General features: G+C 42.1%; 1 protein-coding gene across 1 annotated transcript in view; it reads right to left on the bottom strand.

Moving 5' to 3' along the window:
• The window catches only part of FAM124A (family with sequence similarity 124A), a gene marked incomplete at its 5' end in the record, with an annotated part of 13,951 nt that extends 12,446 nt beyond the window's left edge, over nt 1-1,505 (bottom strand). The window contains one exon of the mRNA XM_010145339.1: nt 766-1,505. Coding sequence (XP_010143641.1) covers nt 766-1,505 — 740 coding nt within the window. The remainder of the gene's footprint in view (nt 1-765) is intronic.
• Between the last annotated feature and the right edge of the window lie 17,016 nt (nt 1,506-18,521).

Genomic DNA, 18,521 nt, shown 5'->3' with positions numbered 1-18,521 from the left:
AATGCACATTAACCCAACTCTGGATTTCCACAGATACCCCCTCTGCAGGACAAGCAACTATTAAAAGCTTACTGCTTGTTATCCCCTTTATATCCCTCGGATGTGATGTAGTGAAGCTGAGTATGCTGATACATCGCCCAGATATGGTGCCTACAGACATCCTAACAAACAAACTCTCTTTTGGGGCTTGGTTGCAGGCACTTGAGATGAATTAAAAAAGAGATTCTGTGGGAATGTCTCTCTTAGGCTGTTCTTCAGCATGCATTTCTCTTTCTTCACCACCTCTCTCCCCATCCTGATAATCACTGTGCAAAAGAGAGATGCAGTTTGTCACCCTGTGATGCTAGAAAATAATGAGTACCATCAGGAATTCTGCTTGTCTTCCTTAAAAATCTCATAACTGAGAGCTATTTTATAAACCCCTATCAGTTCTGTGCCCATATTTCTTATAAAACTAAACTACACCCATCAGCCATCATTTCTCCACTTGGGCTTGTAATTCCTTCTCTCCTCATTCCTTTAAACCACTGTCTCATCTCACATCTGCATAAACTGAGGTTGACTGATATCTGGATAGTATCATCTGCTGCATTCCTGATTAGTTACACACACAAGGAGGGGTTTCAAGTTCTTTAGCAGCACTGTCCTGGCTCTTTCTCCTAGGATAGAGGTAAAAAAAAAATCCTCCTTTTGTGGCTGCCATTGCAGTTAGGCTTTCCTGCACAAAACCAGCAGAGCTTCTGTTTCCCTGTGTACTGAACTTACCTGCAAAAGGATCCTATTTCCATCATGGTCTTCTGTCTGCCACCTGCCTTCACTGATGGGGCTGCAAGGGTTGGGCAAGAGAGGCACAAGCTGCCCCACATCTTTTACTCTGAACTCCAGCACCGCTGACTCAGTTGGCACTGGCACCTGGTCCTTCGGAAGTTTTTTTAAAGAAAACTGAATGTCTATTTCCACGTTAGAATAGACAGGAAAAACACAAAAGTCTGCTTTTTTCTGACATACTGGTCTTTTCAGTATTAACTCGTACAATTTCAAAATGTCAGCAAAGTTTTCACTCCTGCAGTATATAGTGAACCGGATAATTTCTTTCCCATAGTGCACTGGGCGAATGGCCCACAGAGGAGTCTCCGGAGCCAAAGTGTAAAAGTCTTGGCTGCATGGCATGTAAGGGAGGAACTTCCCATGCACTTCCTCTGTGTGGTGGTAATGCCAAGGTGGCCGCTGAAAGGTTTCATGGAGCTGCAAGATCGGTTCTTCTCCATATTCCTCCTGCAGAAACAGAATGATGGCAAGGGCTGGCTGAGAAACACCAGCCTTACCTAGCTTCCTGCGCTTCTTGGGCACTCGTCTTTCTGAGACTCGAAACAGCTGGAGGTCTGGATGGATCCAGGCTAGAAGCTTATCAATGGCTTTCTGAAGAGTCTTGGATTCCCCTGGGTCTGTGATAATATGTACACTAACAAGGAATGGGTCTTGTATGCCCTCCACAGAAAGTTCACCTGCAAGTACAAAAAGAAAAATATACTTCAAGGTTTGTCAACATTTAGGTGATCCTTAAAGGAGACAGTCTACTCAGTCACACTGGGCATTTTTTTTCATCTCTCTCGAGCTCACCTGCAGTAAATTAAACACAATGTACACAGATATAGCAACTAAGAAAATAATCAGAAGATAGAGAAGTTTCATCAAGCATACTGTAAGAGTTGCTGGTTTTGCTGAGGTAGCAACCAAAAGATGTTACCCAGTGTGCTTCTGTGTTAGAAAAGAGCTGTCCCACACAGCTGAGAGGTAGGAAACACAAAAATACTGACATAGAGCATTTTTAGCAAGGGACACTGATGATGTGAAGAATGATCAGGGTGGACAGCGTTCTTCCCACCTTGCTTTAATTTGTGCCACTTGGCTCAGGGGATGGAAATCACACCACTGAACTCCACTCTATCACCTTGATGTTAGAGTTTTCCACCCAGTTAAGAGTGTTCTGGGTCCTGGAGGCAACTGTTTTAGTAAGTAAGGCAAAGTTTGTATGGAGAGGTAATATCTTTTATTAGACCAAATGATACAGTTGGGAAAAAAAAAACCCAACAAAACAACCAAGCCTCCAGGCACAGAAGTCCTTCTTCAGGAAAAGATATTACTTACAAATCCTGCACTGTTTATATCTTCAGACCATCAAGACCATAGTACTACTTCTTCAAGGTTTTTATAAGATTAAGGAAGACTGGTAAAAGCAGAAAGCACAAAAATTTACACTTACTCAGGGGAAAAAAGAAACCTCTAGTTAGCCTTGGGAATGTTCACAGGGGCTTTAACTGTTTCTGTCCCTGAAAACTCTTTGATACCTCAGAAGCAGAGCAATGGCCAGTTGGAGATCAGGGGAGAAACTGCCACTTCTATTCTGGTGGTGTTGCATGTCAATAAAGATGCATGTGAATGGAGATCCAAGACAGTCTAATAAATTATCCAGGTAATCTGGATATTTTTGCTGAAACAGTTTCCCCTGTATGGTGTTCTGAAAGCACCTCCATGTCTGAGACCCTAAGCCTGGGCACAAAGCCTAAATGAGTGAAGCCTTAGAAAGGTTTCCCAAGCTTTTCATTGTGCAGACCACATTTAATAGGCAGATTGTCTCACAGGCTCTTTCCCCTCCTATTGGCAATCAGGACAAATCTCTCCCTCCTCCCTCCTGGCATCAGAATAACATTCCTGTGATACTTCAGCAATTGCTTTAATGGAAAAGCAGTATTATACGTGTATTTTAGTTGTCTTTCAACACAGAATAGCTTCAAGACCCAGAGAAAAGCTAGATGCAACTGCATCACTTTCCAGATATGACTGGTAAACATACAACCAGCTTCAATTTAGAAGCTGCAGAAAAATACAGTATGTAGACTAAATAGCAACTGTGAATTTTGCCTAAGGGAGATATAGAAAAATCAAGTAAAATCAATCAAAATCACAATTACAGTAGAGTTCTTGTATCTCTGCATGAAATGGGTAATGTAGAGTGACTTTGTCAGATTGTTAATAGAATAAGAAAAGTAAAGCAAAAAAAAAAGTATATAGCTGTGGCAATTGTTATTGGTAGGGATTTCTTTGAGACATCCCCTGTGGATAGTCAGAGTGTGGGAGAAAGATGAAGGGGTGTGGGAGAAGTCCTCTCATAGTCTTGTAAATGGGACAGCAGGACAGGAAGGAAAACAAATTGCAGAGGAAAGTGATCTAATAAAACCAGAAAGAAAGTAATCGCCATAGCTACACAGTCATTCATTTGTAAGACTGGAATAGAAGATGTTCAGCTCTTTTCTCCCTCCATTTCCTTTGTTACACAAATGCTATCAAAGCCTGCAACAAGTGACGGAATTGATATTTATGCATATAAATGACTGCAGCTCTGAAAGGAGCCTGGGCACAAAAATGTGAAGCAAAGAGCCATCGTTCCTGTCGGCTTCTTGCTCTGCATTGAGAAAAAAAAAATCCCTGAGCATGGCTTTTCTGCCCTCCTGTTGCTCAGCATGGTGCATGGACACGGAATGTCTAAAGCATTTTTCAGAAGTGGAGCCTTGTGGGAGCCAGCCCCAGCATTAGTATTCTGCAGCCATTGCTGCCCATGCCCATCAGCACCAGACGCTTGCAAAGCCAGCCTCAGAAGACCACCAAAGCACAGCATAAAGCCACCGTGAGGAGCTAGGGTTATATGCGCAGCAAAGAAAATGATCTTTTTTTGAGCTAGCAGCAGCTAAGCTGAAGGGGGAAAAGTGTAACAAATCAGTACAGAAAGAGCTTCAGAATCTATTTTATGTTAGCAAAGATGTTTTTACTGACGCACTTTTATACCTTTCATTATGAGGCTTCTGTGCTTATAAAATGGCAGCTCTTTCAGTTTCAGCAAGAAAAATAGAAACATAAGAAAAGCAGAAATATGAGGCAAGGAGCTAAGAGAAACTTCCCCTGAACTGATGATTAGTTGCAAACTGTTTCTATGTTACTACCAAGTCTTTTTGCTTGAAGTGACAAGGAAAGGGAGAAAACGACACCATTTCTCATGACAGAGTTCAACTTGCCCCCGGCAAATTGTCACAGACGCAAATGAAAGCTCTGCATATGTATTAGCCTTCCTGTGTTACTAGTTAATCCCACAGAAAATATCAAAATGCTGAGGCATCTGTTTGAAAACAAGCTCCACAGTTCTCACAGCTATTACATTTTTTTTCTTTCCTGTGACAGAGGGGGATTAGCTCTCTTTGACTTGGCAAAGCACTAACATTGCTAAGAGGTAATTACTACCAGGATTGAAACAGTATTTTACGACTCTAAACTTTTTACTTCTCTGTTAGGTAGTATTAACCACCCACAAGAGGTTAAAGAAAACAGTCAGCTCAAATACTGTGGGGCTGTCACACCTGATGTCCTAAAGCTGGGAGCTGAAGATGGCCTGATAGTTTGTGACTGAGCTTTGGATGGGTCCTTATCTACATGTTATTCTTATTTTGTTGCTGATGTAATATTGTTAAGGAGAGAAAAAAGAAAGTCCTGCAAAGCAGAATAGCAGTCTCGCCCTGTGGTTCCTCCTCCCCTCCTCTCCCTGCCCAGAAACCAGGATCTTTTCATCAGAAAGACAATCTGACAGAAAGCAGTGGGTGCTGTCAAGCGTGTCTGTGCCAGCTGCCTCATTTCAGTACAACTTCACTGAAATTCAAGCTGCTTTGTCTTGTGGACAGACAGGAGAGGTACCTGTCTGTCCAGCCCAGCTGCCTACCCAGTTGTCCCCTGCTGAGTGCTGCCGTCTCTGAAAAACCTTTGGAGGATGGTCTTGCCTTCCTAATACCTTTCCTCTGTCCTTGCTCTGTAGGGAACAGTGGTGCCTGCAGAGGACAACCCTCTCGGCATCCAAAGCAGCCCAGCCCTCTCCTGGCCAGAAGTGCCTAGTGGACAACTATGACAACCGTGGCAATCTCGTGATGCAAACACCAATGGGTGAAGTGGGAAGCAATGGGTTAAGTGCTCTGCTCCCTTGGGGTGAAGGGTAGGAGGGGGAAGACTCCATCCCCAAGAGGTGCCATAAAGACTCAGGTAGCTGGTGACACCAGCCTTGCTGGATCTGGCCAGGAAGGCAGGAGTTCTGGCCCAAAGCAGGCACAAGCGGGTGTAACTTCAGGTCAGCAACCCTAGCAGCTGGGAAGCAGCTAGGCTCATCTGGAGGTACAGGGAAACAGAGCTACAACTCCTTCTCCCTGCAGTATGCATGCATTTTATGTTAAGACACACAAGAGCCAAAATGTCACTAGTAGAAGTGAGTAGAGTTTTCTCCCATGCCACCTGAATAACCCTAGATTAGAGAAGCCTCCCTCTTGCACTTGCTTTTCGGCCCCAGGACTCTTGCACACCTGGCTCCAGCAGAACAGTTACTGAGTTATCTGGCCAAGACCTGGCAGTCTGGTCCCTCTTTTATACTGTGAGAGGCCCAGATTGCATTCTGCCTGGAGCTGCCCTGCATGAAGGTCTGTTACTTCTTGGGGCAGTACTCCAACCACTTTTTTTATTTCAGGAGAAGTCACCACCTTCAACAGTCTTGATGACGTCTGATTTTCCAGGCTCCTCTAGTGGACTTGGCTGGAAATCCACTGACTGCCTAAAACAAGTCCATAGCAGAGCTTAGGAAGGAGATAAGCACCCATCTCCCTGAAATGTCTCTCCTAACACTGTGTTGTGCATCAAGAAACACACCTAAAGCCCTCTCAGACTCACTAAGAGATACTTAATGAAGAGTTACCTACAGGATTAGGCAAACCTGGTGAGTATGTGAGCTAGGATGGAGACTATAGCAAAGGGAGATTTTAGGCAGACTGATCCCCAGCCCCAGTTTGCACATGGGAAAGCGCATTTCCAAACTGTGGCAGATACTTTAAATTTTCTAGCCACCTGCCTTTCAATCTTCTATCCAGGAAACTCCGAAGAAGTAGTCCTATATATTCAAATATAAATACTTGAGATAAATATATTTTTAGTTGACCCACAATAGTGCATAAAGAATCTCAACACCGGAACACGAGCTTCCATTTTCCTGCTGTGGCATGCTGCTTCATAGCAACCAACACCTGAACCTCTCTGACACCATATAGACTAGATTTCTGTACAGCAAGCAGTAAGATTCCATATTTCATTCTGACCAAATTGCATGATGAACTACAAGAAATGTAAATCAGGCAATGGGAGAGGGGCAGAGCGAATGCACCAAGCTTCTAAACTGCAACTTCCATCAAGGAGAACTTCATTATCAGGAATTAATTGCTATCAGGAAGTAAGTAATCCAAAACTGAACATTACAAATAAGCATATTTTGTTCATATTTTGTTCAAAATATTACAAGTGTGGGAATGTAAAAAAAAAACCCACTGTATAAACAATGTCAGGAAAAAAGCACTGTTGTATTTCCTAATTGAAACTTCCCAGGATTTCTGATGTACAAAAAATGTCAATATTTCCCATTTAATCCCATTACAAAGCACAAAGAAACATCTCACTGAAGAGGATGTTCACATTCTATCTGAGTCCAAGGCAAGACTGACCCTTTTCAGTGTATTAATCGAAAGGCTCTTGAGCAGACATAAAGACAAAGGCTATTTTCCTAAACAAGGAGCATCACTTAATGGGCAGCTGCAACAGAAGTGGTTACACCTCTGGCAACAGAACCCACTGCTGGGTCGTGCTTTGATAAATTATGCAGCATCAATAATCTTTTGAACAAGCAGGATGTGACAGATTCAGCAGCTCCTCTATTGTCTTTCCTCACTGTTTAATAGCATCTGACAAATGCAGGGCTGCAGGACAATGTGCTTCTCAGCATGCCCTGCCTTGCACAACACCTCAAACTCACGAAGGATATTCAGAAGCAGCAAAAAGGGGGATATTCTGTACAGCACAGTGAAAAGAGGAGAAACCACTTTCATGCTCCCATCAGAGCAGCATTTTCCTGCAGAGCTGCAGTTGAATGTCCTCTAATGGAGACAGTGGTGCCAGGATGCTCATTCCTCCATCTGTACTAAGGTAGTACAGACAAAGCACAGCAGACCAGCATACTGACAAGCATGGTAAAATGGTCAATCTGCTCCTCCAGATGGGCATGTGATATAGTGATATAGGCTCTCTGTGCTGTTATCCAGCTGCTGTAAACAAAAAAAAAAAAGAAAAAGAAAAAGAAAAAGTACTGAGCAAAAATAAAGATGGAAAATTAAGCCCATTATCTGCCTGGTGGAGATAAAAAGCTTTCTCTGGTACATTAATACAAACAGTCTTATAAGGTGTCATTGCCCTTAGCATACAACACGCAGGCAACCCTCTGGGAATGAATCTTATAAAAAAGTGATACTTAATGCCCACAGAGGCCCTGCATGATCAAGCAAAGGCAATGGCAGATCTCATCATGTGGTACCTTTGCTGTTAGATGGTACAGCAATCGCTGAAACTCCCCACTGTGCTACAGCCCCAAGAGAATTCTCATCCCTTCCCCACCAGCTACATTCCCCTGACCTGCCTAAGGGTAATCTTTCATGGTCACCATAAGCTGCTGTTGAAAGGGGCTGTTTTACTCCATCTCAAAACCTTCACACCCACCCCACCCCCCACGCACTCCTGCCCAGTCCCTGATGTTGGCCTGGCTACTTGTGTAGCTATACATCTTAAGCTGATCATGCAACCACACCCTGACACTAGCTCTCCTGTTTGCAGTCATATAACCTATAGTGTAATGATAACCATCTTGGCTTGCCTTCAGAATCATATGACCCTCATCATCTTAACAGGAAACACAACCATTATGGCCCAGAGTCATCCCATGGAAAGTTAGGTACCTCCCTCCAGCAGGCGGCTGGCTGTCCTGGGCTCCTTCTGTAGTTCACAGTGAGAGACAGAATCAAACCTCAGATAAACCCCACTACTCTCCACTGGCCACAGTGTGGTGGGAACCAACTAACTCTATTTCCACCTTGGGTGTCTCAGTTATGCAACCAGTACATCTTCTGAAACCAACTTCACTGACTCCTTTAGTCAGGCTACTGACTGCTCACAGCAAGGGGAAGAGTCAGGGACTCCTCAGGTCACAGATACTCTCAGTTCCTATTTCCCTCATCCCCTCATTCATAGTACTGCAGCTTTCTCACTTGCCCCCTAACACTTGGTATAAAGGTATGTATGCGTGTGTTGCCTCTGGGCTGACTTTCTAGCTGTAGATTAGGGGAAGAGGTAATCTGAACTCACATTACACCCTTTTTTTTCCATGAAGGCAAAAGTTTGTCCCACTGCCTTTCATCCAATTCTGATGGAATCTGCAGGAAAGTCAGTGTCTCTGTGAAGAAAGATGCACATATTTCTGGGAATTCTGTTTGAAAGGCTAAGATGTTTGCAAGCATGAGATTTGTAGGAGTTATCTCTAGGAGTGGAGATTCCTTGAGCCAGCATAATTAATGGCTGAAGGACAGAGTCCTGTGAAGTTAAGACAGCTCTGTTTTGGCTAAGTGAAGAAACCAAGAAAATGCTGAAGGTCCCAGTGTCTGAGAGAAGACCTTTGCCTAATTAACTACAAAATTAAAAGTCACACTCCTCAATATGCTAATGAGCCTAAAGCAGTACATGCTAAACATACATGACTATGTTCCTCGACTCACCACTCAAATCATCCTAAATGTCACTAAGAGGCAGAGGCAAACAGTTAGGCTGTACTCCTCTTCCTCCACCCAAGACAGGGACACCTTCTTGGTAAGAACTGTGCTCTCACTATACAGTGAAAATACCTGGCATAGTTTTCTTTTTGCTGGCATTACTATTATATATTAGTGCTATTGCAGTGAGTGCATTTATCAACGGCAATTCCAAATCTATTGTATCTGTTGCTTTACAAAACTTTCATTATTTTTATTGGCTTTGCAAAACCGTTTCAGTGAAAGTCCTTTTGGGCTCTGGCAGGCAAATGCCAAACGCTTAAACTCTCTTTTGCAAGACTGTTTCAGTTACAAGCTTCTTGGGCTCTGGCAGGCAAGAGTTAAATTCCTACCTTTAACCTGACAAGGTTCATATTGTGTTTCCCTTCAAAAACAGGCTAAAAAGAAAGGGTCGGGAGTGTCACATTGTGTTTCTGGCTGTGCAATCCCAAGTCACTGACACTACAGCCTTCTTCTTGCTGTGTCTGTGTGTTCTACTTGGGCTTTATGGAGCCTGTAGGTGTGTTAAAGCAGATGCAGTGCTTTTTTAAGCATCCAGCAAAAAGACACACACACACACACAAGCACCCTGTTCTGACAAGAAGTTGAATGGTATCTCTACGCAGACAAACTGTAGGAACCCACAGTGAGTGTTCTCTCACTGTAGTTACAAGCAAGCAACTGCTTGGCAATTCCTCACAAACACCCCCAAATACAGGGGTTTTTCCATCAGTGCTGTGGTCTCCCCATGAGCTCTTTACTCTTGCAAACTGGTGTTCTCCTTCCCCAACATATGTTGCCGACACCGTATGTTATACTGGCAACAGCAGCGTTAGAAATAATCAGAATTTCAATTAAAAAAAAATACGTATCATATTCTCTGGAGAGAACGGAAGCCTTACTTCAATGCTCTCCTCAAACACAGATTTAGCCACCAACTTTCCGAAAAGCAAGAACCTCAAAATGCTGGTGTACTCATATACCTTCAGGGATATTCTCCTGGATGTCAACATTTCCTCTATTCCCTCCCACATCGTTTACCACAATCAAGAGCTGTCTTGAAGTCTGAGTCTGCACGTGTCCACGCCACAAAACAGATTCAGATGGTTTGGTATCTTCAAACTGTCTTCACTATCTTAGCTATGTTCATTCAAAAGCCATAGAAAAGAGTCAACCTCTTTTTGCCCATCTAGGGACTCAAATGGCTTCATCACACAGAGGTTAATTCTCAGAGGACACCAAATACCCATTAGAGAAACAGTAAGGATAATTTGTTTTGATACTCCTGATTTGTAGAAAACAGCTGGCAATTGTCACGCTGTCTCTTTCAGAAACACACAAGAAGAAATGGTACTCAGAATCCCCTGAGTAGGGAACGGAAGCAGAGTGGTGAGATGCTGCTTGCAGGATCTGCCAGTGGAGTCTGCTGATGCTACTGGCACAAGAGAGCCTGGGCCATCAGAATAAAATGTGGGACCTCGTGAAACAGCCTGTATTGCTTTCCAGTGGAGAAATAAAGGGAAGGTGCATTAACTATTACTAAGCTATTACATTAATTTTTTGTTATTTTATTTTGTATCAGAATTAAAAAAAAAAAAAAGTTACCTTACTTTTCGGGGGGAGTAGGGAAGAGGGCCTGAAATTGAAACACAGAGAGAGCAGGCTTCCACATGGCTGCAGATTTCCACTTTAGAAGAGTTAAGCTTTGCAAAGATGCACGTCTTTCCCAATCATTAAATTTTCCTAAAGAAAGATATGGATAGTTGTCCTTGGCAAGAACCCAGACACCAATCTTTGGAATTAATATCAGATTCTGTACAGAACTGCAGCATGTAGTAATTCAGTAAAACTCTCATCAGCAATCATCAGTGAATCAAAAGCTGTACAGTGCACGTCAGCGTTCAAACTTTCAACAGCCATTCTGTTCAAACTGAACTGCAAGCACTGTATTTTCTTAAAATCTGACTCCTGTGTAAAGCTGAGAATCTCAAAAATATCTTTTTTATAAAAGGACAGAAAGAACGTTGCCTTAAAAAAAACCCCAAGCAATGCCAAACACTTGAGCAGCTGACAAATCTGGTCTAGCAATGAGCTCCATACCTCACACAATGTACTCTAGTTAACTGAGAGTACGATTTTATGATGGGTTTAAGACGATTTAAGACTTTACTGCTGGCACTCTTCCCTCTACCACTCCCAGCTGGGTTTCCAGTGCTTCCCATGTGTCAGGTCTAGGTACAAACTGGAACAGATTGCTGAACAGTCTGAAAAGAAGCCCTCAGACAAGGAGTAATCTGGATTGTGCCTTCTGGTGGCAGTCAGGGAACTGATCTGGCTAAAAATGTTAATTTTAAGGCAGACCTTTTAATCAGTTTGTGCTTTTGCACAAGCTTTTCTGGTATCACAAAGAGATGACAGGGAAACCCAGCCAGAGAGAAGTCAGAAGCCACAACAAATCATTTATGCTTAAGACATGTAAAGACATCTAAAGAAAATATGGGACCAAACTCCGAGGCACAGACCAGCATGTGAGAGACAAGTTTGTGTCTCTGTAGACAATCAACAATATTAGCATCACAACAAAGGACTTGACAGCAGTGGAAAATTATTTTGAATCTCATAATCGTTTCAGCCAACACAGTGTGAGGTTCAAAAGACCTATCCTGTATCAGAGGATGGAAAAGGGAAGCAGTAATCGAGAGCATGCTTTGTCACCAGTGCTTCATTCTGATCCCATACAGCAGCAGCCAAGAGTCACCATTTCACGAACCTTCTGGAAATTGCAGATACAAGATTATTTTCCTAACCTGTTAATCAACAAATATGTGGTACCAATAAAAATGAGGCAGGCAGTGGACATCTACTGCTCTGGAATGCGGCACGCAGCGATTACCAAACGTCTCAGTTGCCCACCAAGCTTGCATAAATAAAAGGCATTTATTTATTTTTAAAAATTCAAATTAAAGAAAATACACCACGATAATGTAGTGTGGCCATAAAATAAGGAAACTAACTGTTGGCCTTGTCAAAACAGCACGGAGTGTCAAAACACTCCGTGAGTCAGATGGCTTTTCCCATCTGACTTTGGGCTTTTCCCACTGTTCTACGACAACTAGTGCCTTTCAGTCATGAGTTGGCACGGGACAGATTTGGTTTTTTTAGCTTCCCTCCTCGGTATTTAACAATTCAGACAACATCTCAGCAATTTCCAGATCATTCTCATCACTGCACCAGCTGAACTTGGAATGCCAAGATCTTTCCTGCAACCCATTGCTCAGAGTAAAACATGCCATTAAATGGCTGCCTAGTTCCTTGGGGTTTTCTGAGACAGCAGCAATAACACTTCCACAGAGAGAATTTCAATTCCCATCATCTAATAATCCAATTTAAGCTTCTTTGAAATCTCTCCTGCTCATTTTTATTAGAATTTTTTGGCACTCAGCATCTATCAAAGATATCTTATGCTTTTGAATCATGCTTGGTAATGAGAAAGAGGAAATATTTGCTTATGTGATTTTGATTATGACTATGTGTGCTTAAAAGGAGCTAGAAAAACATTCAGATTGTCATTCATGCATGAATTATTATACTTTTAGTAATTATTTAATAAATTTAATAATTAACTAGTCCAATTTTTATTTGCTGTATCTATAGGGCAGGAGAAATATCTGACTGGGTGTGGTCAGAAAACAATATACAAAACAACAAAACCAGAGTTTTACTAGCTCTGGTCCTGTAACGGTCTACGGTACACTTAACACCTCCCTGATACAGAAATCCCAAGCTGACACTAAGCCAGTAGGAAGTCATTTACCCATAGGACACAGTTTGGTGCATGCCAAATGATCCCAAGAAGTGAAATTCTGATTCTAATAAAGAACAGAGATACATGGGTTTCTCCAAGCTAAATACATTTAAACAGGAACTTCAGACTTTACAAGGGCACGTTTGTGATTAATGCCTCACAATGGGCATGCAAAAATCAAATCTACATGTTCGTTAGTGCTTGACCTTACCCATGACCGTGCCTTATTTCCTTTTTATCTTCTCTTTCTGGCCACTGCCTTTAAGGCCTCGTTTCCTCTCTACTCCTTATGCTTCTAAACGTGCTGTAAGACCCACCTCAGTACGCTAGCTCGCTGCTAAAAGGGCATCCCAGCCTCAAGTTCTTGAAAGGTGAAAGCGCAAATAACAGTATTAACTTAATATCAGTATCTCCAGCATGGTTTCCAGGCAATAATGCTTGGCAGCCGTGATAACTTCGTGTCATTCCTGACATAAGCATGAGTCCATTTGCAGCTCCTGAAAATCAGGATGTACCATCTGGGGATGCTTACGGATGAGACAGGGATGTTGGTGGTGCTGTGTGACCAAATACTATAGCAAACCAGGAAAAGGTTGATTAAAAATTATTCAACTGAGAGGGAAGATTAGGGAATGGAGAGCAACAGAGCCTGCTGATATTGCTCTGGACTGATGACTTAAACACAGGAAATTCTGTTTAAACAAAACAAAAAACTTTTTTACTGTGAGGATGGTCACTTCCTGGAAGAGGTTGCCCAGAGAGGCTGTGGCAATGTTCAAAACATGATGGGACATTGACCTGAGCAATCCACTCTCACTGCCCCTGCTATCAGCAGAGGGCTTGATCTAGACCTCTCCAGAGGTGCCTTCAAACCTCGACTTCCTGTGGTTTAGTGCTATACACTTCTATCCTGTACACAAGCATTTGTTCCTTTATTTGAGGAATTTGATCACAAGCAGATACACAAACGTGTTTTGCACAGCCAAAGACTGCTAGGTGGCATGTATCAATGACATTTTCCATCTTCATGCAGCTATACTGGGAAACTGCATTGCTCTTTACCTCTAGCAGCATGACGCAGGCCAGGGAAGATAGGCAGGAGATGTTCTACATTTCCTCAGGAGCTGACACTTCAGATTTCACTACTATATAAAACACCTGAATTTGCAACATTGACAGATGCTGCAGGCTTAGAGGTCTACATGATTTCAGTCCAATTTCCTCTTCCATTTTCCCTCACACTTTAATTAGTCTTCCATTTATAATAACACCTTCTGGAAATGCAGCATGATGCTGGCAAGTCCACTGTAAATTGTCTTTACAATTGTATGTCATACAGCTCGTTGCCAGCCATTGTAAAATCGTCTCAGTTTTCCATGGAAATAAGACAGTATACTACAGTATATCTTCATATTGCAGTAAAAGAATGTAATTATATCCTTACACTTATTGAATGACATTGTTTGGAGAGATATACTTAGAAGATACTCAGTCAGTGCCCGGGTCAGAAGCAGTCTGAATTAACCTAACTTAAAGTAGGCAACTATATCATGACATTTTAGCTTTGTGACAGATTTTTAAAAACTCAAACCAAACCCTGCTCCTGGTTAGTTTTCATCATCTTTAACAGTAAAGTGAAGGAGCCAGATTTTGAAATGATAACACAAGTAATGGGAAGCCATATGGTATCATTACAAGGCACCCATATATCTGCATAATACTATAGATCCTCATGCTCCTGTAGCTACCATTATCTCTGCAACCAAGAAGGTTACATCTTTTGTTTTTTGTCAAAAGCTCCATTAGACTTTTTGACAGATGTGATCCCTCGGTCTCTGAAGTGCTTGGTAACAAAAATTTTTAAGAATTAGAAATGGGAGAACTTCTGGAGACACTAACTTTGCTCTCCTCTATAAAGGACCTAGTGCTCAGGCTGGATCTGACCCTCTCTTTTATTTAGGGATACATTTTCCTCTTCATGTTTCCTTTCAACAATGATTATAATCTAGTAACTCAAATAGAGAAGGAAGAGGAAGATTCCTGCCAGGTAACACCCGGAAGCAGATGCTGGCGGGTGGGGATGGGAGGGGGAGGTGGGAAGTAGAGGAAAAAGAGACAAAACTGAAAGAGCAAAAGAGAGGGGCAGCATATTGTTACATGCAGATGGTATGGAAGTGGTGTGAAAACTGTGCCTTGGGAAGCTCCAAGCACAGATGGGAGAAGCGGCCTACACTGACCCCTCACAACCTACCTGATGGATTATACTGGCACCTGAGTAGCTTTTGATGGGTCCTCAGAGTGACAGCGAATACAAATACGTAATTTCTACTTCTAGTGAGGTCCTAACCTCACAGCTAGCTTCTAAGCAAACACAGTTACTCAAAATAAGAGCAGATAAATACAGCAGTGAATCAGCAAAGAACAGTAATGCAGCTTCAGGAAAACAAAAGTTTACTTCAAGTTCAGGATGGCACTATCTTTTGGGCAGCCTTTTTTTCCTATCTGAATTTTGTCACTTGACTACATGCTGTTAACTTACCCTCACTGTCTTTAATGAGAATTGCTAGGTGTCTAAAAAAGACTGGGAATAAGTCTGAAAGAAAAAGGACGTCAGTTAGGTATGTTGTCTTGGACTAGTTCAGGGTGCATACACAAACACAAGGTTTCAAGGGGCTTTTCATAAGTGGCAAGTGCTGTAGTGCTGGTGATTTCCCATTCCCCGTGGCCAGATCCAGCACAAAGAGCAAGCACCACTCAGGAAATAAAATCTACCATAAAAAGGTGCCACTGGAGCAGCCTATTTCAACACGTAGTTGGTGCACGGAGGTAAGATACAGCCTTAGCATTTCACCTGGCCTCTGGAATCAAGAATAAGAGAAGCATTTTCACTGCTAGACCTCCATAAAGACTGCAAGTTTTTGCACATGAGGACTCTTGCCACTTGTAGAGAAAATAGAGTCTAAAATCATCCCAGAGAGCAGATGCAACTCACAAAACATCAACCAGATCCCAAAACAAAGACCTGAATGTATACTAGCATAGGAACAGAACACCAACAAACAAATTATTAAAAGGAAACTTGCTCAGTAACCCACATACTTCTAAATCTGCCAAAAGAAACTGTCTTGTGCTTAATTTTTAGAACCAGAAAGCCGGTGAAATCACATGGGTTAAGTATGCGCAACACAGAAATAAAATTTTAATATCCCAGCTCTCAGGTTTACCATGGAAGAATATGAACAACCTAAAAACAGCCCAGAAGGACTCACTCATCTCCCAGCTGGCAGGGGAGCTGGGGAAGGCAAATTACCAGCTTTCCAACTGCAAAACAGGTGAGTGACAAGCCCTTTACCTCACTGAGAAGCACCACACGAGCCACTGCGTGCTACAGGCTTTTACTGTCTCAAATGCTCTAAAATCTGTCACAAACTTGCACCTTATCCCATTGGGCCAGTTTTATGTTTCATTTACCTACTTAGCTGGAACGGTACAAACATGTATCCAGGCAGCTCCCTACTGACTGCCTAGCTGAAAAATGTCAGGGGAGAGAAAAATAAATCACTCTCACTTCCACAATTATTTCTAAGACAACCTGGCTAAATTGGCTCCAGAGCTGACTAGGTATGGAATATTTCAAGTGTTATGAATCACAAAAGTCTTGCTTCAAAACGGCCACTTCTGGTTTGAGTCTTTCTGATAAACCATTATCATAAAAACAAAGATTATGCAGAGAAGGAAATAAGCAGCCCCCATCAAAACTCTTCCTCCCTGGTTGGAAATCAAGTCTGAAACACATAGCTCAAAGCAATTTGAAGATAATGAAAATGTTGTTGTGCAGAGACTGTTGGTTATTGTGCTGACCAAGACTAACCAATTATTTCTTTGTGATTCCAGCTGTCGGTATTCATATGCCACCCATGGTCTTTATATTTTGAGATTATGTACTTTGGGTAAAGGTCTCTTCTGTGTGTGTAAAGTGCCTAGTGCAATTCCCTCTCATATATGATTAGGGATCCCTGATGGTAATTGAAAACCATAATTGAAAATATGAGCAAAAAGAACCTTAATACATTTTCTACACTAATGAAAAGCACACCAGTGGGCAAAGCATCCTAATAAGACAAAGCACTCCTCCTGCTAAATAACAAAGGGAGAAGTGGTTACACACACCAGAATTTAGGAAAAAAAAAAAAGTCAAAATTAATTTAGCACTTCTCTTCCTTAAAATCACGTTGCCGAACCTTTCAAAGCTGTACTACCTCAAAACCAGCATCCAGCAGACAGGTTTGCATGGCCTATTTACTCCGCTCAATAAGAAAAGGCAAAGTGGCGCACGGTCACCCTGACAACAGCCGGAGCCCGCAGAGCAGATAACTGTCGCGTTTTCTCTTGCAGAAATAAACACACTCTGCGAACTTTGGTTCTCTTTTCCAAAGTACTAGCTGTACAAAACCACAAATGTTACATGAATGCTACCAGTAAAAAGCATTTTTGGATTACCCAAAGCCAGGACACCAGGGCAAAGAAGAAAAGATTTGAGATGCTGCATAAGACGCAAGGCCCAACCAATCCACCAGGCAGGGCTTTGAACTGCTGAAGTAGTTCATCGCCCACAATAACTGCTGCCATATGCTTAGGGGAAAAAAGTACCAGAAATAACACAAGTACAGAACGATCCTTTCATTACCATATAGCAGCCGAGTAGTTTTTACATCAGACTTGGTGGGTCTCGAGTTCCTATATACTTTTGCACTGGAACAAAGTCCTGAGTTTGTTCAGCTGCTGTCATCACGGCAAGTGATACAGGCTGCTGTAGTTAATTCACCTGCTAAATTTTTTCATGTTTTTCTTGGCATGTCTGTGGAGAATCATCTTCTAAATTTCTGGATGAACCCCACTGGAAAATTATTCATTTATAAAACACTGAAATCAGAGTCTCATTGGTACCACCGAGTAAGACCCCTGTAAAACCAAATTAGCCTGTAACCCTTCTGGTTCAGATAAATTCCATCTCATTGGAACAGGAGCTGCAGATCAAGCAGCTGCAGGTAATGGAGATTCTTTGCTTTTTTATTTACAACAGCTTACTTTGTATTCTGTTAGGGCCTAACAGCATCATGATTAGACTGCTTTCTGTACTATGAATGATACCACTTGCTGAACCTTTTACCCAAAGAAATTAAAACGGCCAAATCACCTTTTCTTCATAATATCTCTTCCCCAATAACCTTTTCTTCAAATTCATTATGGACCCCCTGACTGCCAGCCTCTGACACGAAAGCACTTCTATTTTACTGAAATTCTTTTATGTAGCTGTTTCTGTTACTCTTGCACTATCTGATCAAACTGACCACACAAACCCCACAAAATGCAAAATTAAATACTGCTACTTGTGAAGCTGTATCAATTCGCCTTAGAACCAGAAAAGAGACTGTCCTGTCTCCTGAACTTTGGTAGCTTTGCTGGAATGATAATACCTCCTTGTAGTGACAAACTACTGGTGTTGAAATACAACTGTAATCCCCATATATTCTGGACAGACGTGGCCAGCAAGACACTGAGGTGACCACAGTTAACATGACACGCTGTAGCTGCCACACGACTAAAAACTACCCTTATAAATAGCTCAGGCAACAAAAATTAAGACTTACAAATGTAATTTGTGATCTTTATTTGTAAAACGATCAGCAGTCATGCAAAGTTGGTAAGCGATCAAAAGCAAACTTTTAGCTGAGAAATACTTCACTTATTCCTTGTTTTCTGAACTTATCTGCCAAATAAGCACTTCTATCAGGCAAATAGCTATGAGTCACCACCCAAAAAGTGGAGGAAGTTGGCACGATATTCCTCAAGCCATTGCCCAAAATTGTGAGCTGAGGGTGTGGCAGGGCACACATCTGGCGTAACCAGTCAAATCCAGTAAGCTTTTATTATCACAGAAAAGTTAATTGCCTGGATTTTGCCTCCCAATCGTTTCAAAAATTATGTCTGTAAGCAGGAATCCAGAAATCTAT

The sequence above is a fragment of the Buceros rhinoceros genome, unplaced genomic scaffold (assembly GCF_000710305.1).
Source record: "Buceros rhinoceros silvestris isolate BGI_N320 unplaced genomic scaffold, ASM71030v1 scaffold8821, whole genome shotgun sequence".
In the NCBI taxonomy this organism is placed as follows: Eukaryota; Metazoa; Chordata; class Aves; order Bucerotiformes; family Bucerotidae; genus Buceros; species Buceros rhinoceros.
This window is presented reverse-complemented; position numbering and strand designations above follow the sequence as displayed.